The 6,155-nt window shown below is 32.3% G+C and overlaps 1 protein-coding gene across 6 annotated transcripts; it reads right to left on the bottom strand.

The window, feature by feature from the left end:
* Positions 1 to 1,499: 1,499 nt before the first annotated feature.
* LOC108778709 (chromobox protein homolog 1) lies at positions 1,500 to 4,418 on the bottom strand. 6 transcript variants are annotated; one of them, XM_018545963.1, is made up of 3 exons: positions 4,126 to 4,418; positions 2,286 to 2,419; positions 1,500 to 1,620 (listed from the first exon to the last, which is right to left on the bottom strand). In XM_018545963.1, exons 2-3 carry the CDS (start codon positions 2,417 to 2,419, stop codon positions 1,500 to 1,502), a joined length of 255 nt encoding a protein of 84 aa, XP_018401465.1. In that variant the 5' UTR covers positions 4,126 to 4,418. The 6 variants fall into 6 exon arrangements, with proteins under 6 accessions (XP_018401465.1, XP_018401463.1, XP_018401460.1 ...); XM_018545961.1 differs by lacking the exon at positions 4,126 to 4,418 and adding an exon at positions 3,136 to 3,153 and having other exon boundaries at positions 2,286 to 2,449; XM_018545958.1 differs by lacking the exon at positions 4,126 to 4,418 and adding an exon at positions 2,789 to 2,935 and having other exon boundaries at positions 2,286 to 2,510.
* Positions 4,419 to 6,155: the final 1,737 nt, after the last annotated feature.

The following is a 6,155-nucleotide window of genomic DNA, read 5'->3' as shown; positions in this document are numbered from 1 at the left end:
ATCACGTGATCTGTTTTGACGCTGAAAATGAGCGTCAAACGTCAGCATGAAAAGGTACCTTTAGGCCCGGTTGCACCAACATTGGGTGCATCCAGAAGCACGACCGCTCATTGAGCGCTCAGTGAGCTCTTGTACCTGTTTGGTTTATATATTTAGATCTAATAGAATATGCCAATCAGATAAAAAAGCTCATTAAGCGCTTAGTGAGCGGTCGTGCTTCTGGATGCACCTATTATAAAGCTGGTTCTACATTAGTTGCAAGTCGATCGCAAGTTCGTTGCGACAGCCAATCTCAAGCTTGCATTTTGAAATCAACGCTTTAGATTGACTGTCGCAACAAACTTGCGATCGGTTTGCAACTAATGTAGAACCGGTATAAGGATGCGTTCCATTTCTTGCATGAAATACACAAGAATATTTGACTGGTCAATTCTTAACTACACCACTTACAACTACGTTTACGCAATTGTAGATCGGGCTTTACATACTATAGTTTACGTTACGCATAAAATTTCAGAGAAAAACTGGCGCTTTTATCAATAAAAACGTGATCTGAATATGGACCTTTTAAGTCTTAACATGAAAAGTACTGATAAAAAAAAGAAGCTTTATTATAGTGTTTTATGTATATATATATATATATATATATATATATATAATCGATTTGATCAAATTAATAATGTCATTAAATAGATAATTTTCAACCCTGTAAACTTTTGTACTATATGAAGCATTTTTCTCAGAAATACTTATTTTTCAAGATATTTAAGAGGTCTGGAACTTTTTAAAAACACCCTCTATGTATTAATAAGTTTTTAATACATATAAATTCTAACTAGCTTTTTTTAAATAAAATCAAATATTGAATTAAAATATTGCAGATGACAAACGACGAATGAGATCCAAGAGTGATATAAGTAAATCTTGTCTTAATTAAGCAGAAATAATAGCAGTTTTGTCATATGTACGCTTCAATAATAAATTTGTATAAACGATTTGCGCATGCATATTTGACAAATTTACTTGAACATGTGTAACAATTAAATGGAATAGATTCATAAATACTGGAACAAGTCTGTGCTTTTCAATTGTACTTACATTATACACATATTTATTTCTGCACTTAAAACATCCACAGCGAAGATTCGATTCCATTTTTATCTTATATATTATATATACTCTTTACTAGAAAATATAAATTTTGAGTATATTAGAGATTGAAGAAAATTCAGTAAACATGATATTAAAAAAAAGGTACACATTCATTGCATTTAGAATACAATAAATCACGAATCGTTGATAATATTTATAATAAATTTATATAGAAAATGGTTAACGTAATACTACAAATACAATGAAGCATTATTTAATTGGTTAATTAGTAAAATGCTTCAAAACATTTGTAATGATATTTGACCGCATTAAGAAATCACAATAAAAGTCAATCTTCTGAAAAGATGTAAAGAGTCAGCTTTTCTTTTCAAAGAAGTTCATTTATTTTACACTTTTATTTTTGCCTTATTCCAGGTCATTCTGTCCTCATAAAATCGGATAACAATCTGAGGACACTTGGCATTGGCTTCACTTGCAGACACCATGTCAACTGCATCTGTTCCTTTCCTGTGCAAACAATTGTTCTTATTCATCATCGACTTTAATCGTTTTTAAATTAAAACAAAAAATAAAAACAAGATTATTTACAGATTTCCATCATATTAAGATAGATGCCTTGAGTATCAAATTTTAATTATAATATTATTTCAGTAATGTTGATGTGTTTTAAAGTTCGAAAAATTTTCAGTAAGCAGTTCAATGACTACAAATATGATATATTTGCAAGTACATATATAGTATACACATAATTCACATTGAATTATTTAAAGCATTAAAATCCAGTTTTGATTGTAATGACCAGTATTTCCTATTTCCTGTTTTTTAAATTATTCACATTACCTCCCAGAAATGATAATGGAATTGATGTCGATTCAACATCAATTTGATGATTTCGACGTCGATTTGTTGTCAATTTGATAATTTCAACGTTAAATCAACATCATTTCCATTATCATTTCTAGCTGGGCTTGAATTCTTTTTCTGTATTTCTGAATGTATTAAGTTTTAAGGATATTACATATTAACATAAATAAATGAAGAGGATTATATTCCATCAAAGTGAGTCTTGGTATACTGCATGCAGATTATTTATCAATCTTGACATACAATCCTACATTGGCTGGACTATATAATATGTCAATTAAATCAATAAGTAATTTAATATTACCTACCATTGTATCAAATACATTAATTTTCCATTATCATCTGCCGAACCAAGAATCTTATCTGCTTCCAATCCTCTTTTAAATCCTTGTTCTCGGTTAGAATCCCTGTTATCTTCCATCGTCTTCTTTTTGTTATTCATCTTATAAGCATACCCAGTTTTTTTGAAACTCTATATTTTGTTAAAATTTATCTTAATCTTATCTAGCACACATGGCACATGTATAATATTGCTGAGAATAAAAAAGAAAAGAAAATTAATTTAATTATTATTTACTATAAATAAATGTTTAGTTAATACTATTTAACTAAATATTTATTAAAATTTAGTACATTTTTAACAAGGAAACACAGAAATATCCTGCTCTGGTTTTGACGAGTTTTTAGTTCATTTATATCTTGTAAATGAAAATAAAAGACCTGTATTGTTTTATACATATCTAATCATACTTTTGCTGGCTGAAACACTCCTTATAAGAAGATGCAAAATAATAATAAAAAAAACACTTACTTAATGAATTTCTACTTCTAATCCAGTCACGCTGGGATTTTCGATTTCCAAACCGTCAATTTTAATACAGTTTATGCAAACCATATACATTTATATACATGTGTTATATTCTGTCACATATCACATTGACAAATAGATTTCATACATATTTTGATCGATTTATTTTTATTTATTGACTTATAACAAATACTTGTAACGAAAAATTATCGCTGTCGCGTATATAGCATAAATTTGACACAAAAGACATTCATAATATCAGAAACAAATATATGTTCAATAAAAACGGCAGGAACAAACATCGTGCTAAACAGTAAACAATACTTCAGGTTATGATCTCAATTATTTACTTCAATTTTTTGACCGGTATCTACTTTTTTAAGGTACTTTTTCATGCGCAGCACGCTGCAGCTGTAATTCGTTACTATTGGTTAAGAATTTTATGTGAGATGACGCACTTCCGGCGCAAAATACAGCAAGCGGCATAATCGAGGAAATAGTCCAGTCAAATTAATGAAAAAAAGGGGTTTATCTCGCAAAAAATGAGAGATTTATGGGACCTTTTTAGGATGGTTCGGGACATTGTGGAGAGCTTATTTCTCGGTTTTCGGATTTTTCGGGCTGGAGCATTTTGAGAGAGGGGAGGGGGAACGTATTTTAGCGCATTTTGGCCATAACTCGGCCAATTTTGATCGGAATGGATCGTGCAACCTCTCTTTGTGTAGGTATTTTCAAGCCCTACACAAAGAGAGGTTGCACGATCCATTCCGATCAAAATTGGCCGAGTTATGGCCAAAATGCGCTAAAATACGTTCCCCCTCCCCTCTCTCAAAATGCTCCAGCCCGAAGAATCCGAAAACCGAGAAATAAGCTCTCCACAATGTCCCGAACCATCCTAAAAAGGTCCCATAAATCTCTCATTTTTTGCGAGATAAAATATTAATTTGACTGGACTAAAACGTATGTAACATGTCCGTCGTTTCATTATGAAAATATTATTTATTGCAATAAATATTAGGAAAATAAACGAATAATGGCTTCGGATAAGGTACGGATACATATTTGTAAATTACATTGTTTTATACTTTACCACAAATTTGTAAGTTACCTAATTGCGATATATATCATTCACATTCTCGATGCCGACAGATTATTAATCGATTAAATATTTTCAATAAGTAAAAACAGATACCATAATAAATCGAATATGAAAGCAAATCATAACCTTGATCTTTAATTTCTACAAACCAATTCAGATTTTAAGATGCGCGCCTCAAAATAATACCACGCTCTGATTGGTTCACTATTTCATGCTGTCGCCATTATGCGCAATGCTTCACCTTTTGTTATTTTTCACCATGCGTGCGTCCATCGGTGTCCATTATCCAGTCCAGGTATAATTCAGGGGGGAATCATATTGATTTTTTGCGATGATAGCTGCTGCTACGGGCGGTGGTGCGCGGGCCGTGGCAGTTACGTGAGAAGTGATGTTCTCCTCCTGGCCCGCTGGCGGCCGCCGTTCACACACCGTCGACACTGTGTGACGAGGGTGGCCTCCCCCTCGACGACGAGGAAGAGACACGTGTGTCGGTGTCCTGGGTCTTGGCGTGCCGTAACGTGGGCGTAACGTGGCGTGGCACGGCCGAGACGATGCCGTCGGCGCTTCGGCACCGCGGCCGCGACATTTCCATGGAAACGTAGACGCGGCTGGTGCGTGCGGCCCGCGGGAGCGACCACCTCCGCCGTGTCCGTCTCCCGTTCCCCGTCGTCGCGCCGCACGATGTCGTCCGCGCGTGATTAGGTTAACCTGACGCGATACGCTCGCGCTCGCTCGACGTTCGACGACCCAGGGATTTCACCGTCGTCGCCCTGTGCCTCGGTGAGATTTCCTCTTCCTCTCCCTACCGATCTCTTGTATTGTCGACACGATTGTCGCGATTGCACTCTCTCGTTTTTTATACTTCCCAGTATCCGAAAAATCGAAATTTTAATTCAGCCATGCAAATCCATTTTCTGTTTATTTCAATTCCCAAGGAAATTGAAGTAGAAATGGATTTTTATGATCATTGCTGAATCTAAAATTCTGATTTTTTTTTTATACAGGGTTGTCATTCTTCTGCTGACAGGGCTGGGCGTGTATTTGCTTCTGACTAGATTAATTTGGATGTTAATTTAACTTGTTTGTTTTTTCTTGTTCTGAGAATTATGCCTGTTCTATCATTGTATATATATATATATATAAAATTTAATTTTAATTTTAGTTCAACTAAGTTCATCTTTTTCTAATTACAAGAATTGTCTATTTCCATCGATGTAGATTATGGTTTTAATTTAATTTACTTTTTATCTTTTTTGAATTTTTTAAATTAAAAAAAAAGTGAAACAAATATTACAGTTAATCTACATTGGCAGAAATGGAATCATAAAGAAGATGAATGTCCGTTTCTCTGTCAAAGTTTCACTTCAATTTGGGTTCAACTTATTCTTCTTTTTCTTATTTTTCATTTGGACAAAATCAACTTACTTTTTGTTTTTATTTTGGTTAGAATTATGTTTGTTTCTATAAATGTAGATTAACTTCAATATCAATTACTTTAATCTTTATCTTTTCTAATTCTGAGAATCAGAGCAAGATAAAGAAGAAATTAAACTGAGATTAAAGATACTCTATATCGATATAGAAATGGATATATGTTTTTCTAATTCTTAGAACTAGGAAAAAGATAAGGAAACAGGTAAGTTGTACTGATATTAAAGTAAAATTATGTTAACTTTAAAATAATTTTAACTGTAATTCAATTTAATTTTTTATCTTTTTCTAGTTCTAACAATAAAAATTATGTTTATTTCTATAAATATACGTTAACTTTAATCTGGATTTAACCTACTTTTTTTCTAATTCTCAGAACTAGAAAAAGATAACAAGTAAATTATAATTTTAAATTTAACCAACATTTAAATTAATTTACATCGATAGAAGTGAATAAATATTTATTTATTGTTTTCTTTCCCCCTTCTTGCTTTCATAGTTTTCTTATTTCTTCCCAATCTCATTCCCACATTTATGTTGAATCACTGATCGTTAAAATCAAATTATTGAAATCACTTGACCTGTATTTGAGATTTTATTTTTTTTTTTCAAATTTAATCAAATGATATTTTATTAGACAGACTTGTTGTATCAATGCTTTTTTTACAATAGACAATACAAAAGTTTTATAATTTCCTTTATTGATTAGTGAAACTTTATCTGTCATACAAACCTATTTTGTTTAAGTAAGCTCATGTATTAACATTGGAAAAATTGCACAAATATTCCTGTTAAGAAATTTCGAGAATGTCGATGATAATAAATCAGAGAGAAGAGGTC

The sequence above is a fragment of the Cyphomyrmex costatus genome, unplaced genomic scaffold, assembly GCF_001594065.2.
Source record: "Cyphomyrmex costatus isolate MS0001 unplaced genomic scaffold, Ccosl1.0 scaffold508, whole genome shotgun sequence".
In the NCBI taxonomy this organism is placed as follows: Eukaryota; Metazoa; Arthropoda; class Insecta; order Hymenoptera; family Formicidae; genus Cyphomyrmex; species Cyphomyrmex costatus.
Note: the sequence above shows the minus strand (reverse complement) of the source record. Positions and strands in the feature narration are given on the sequence as shown.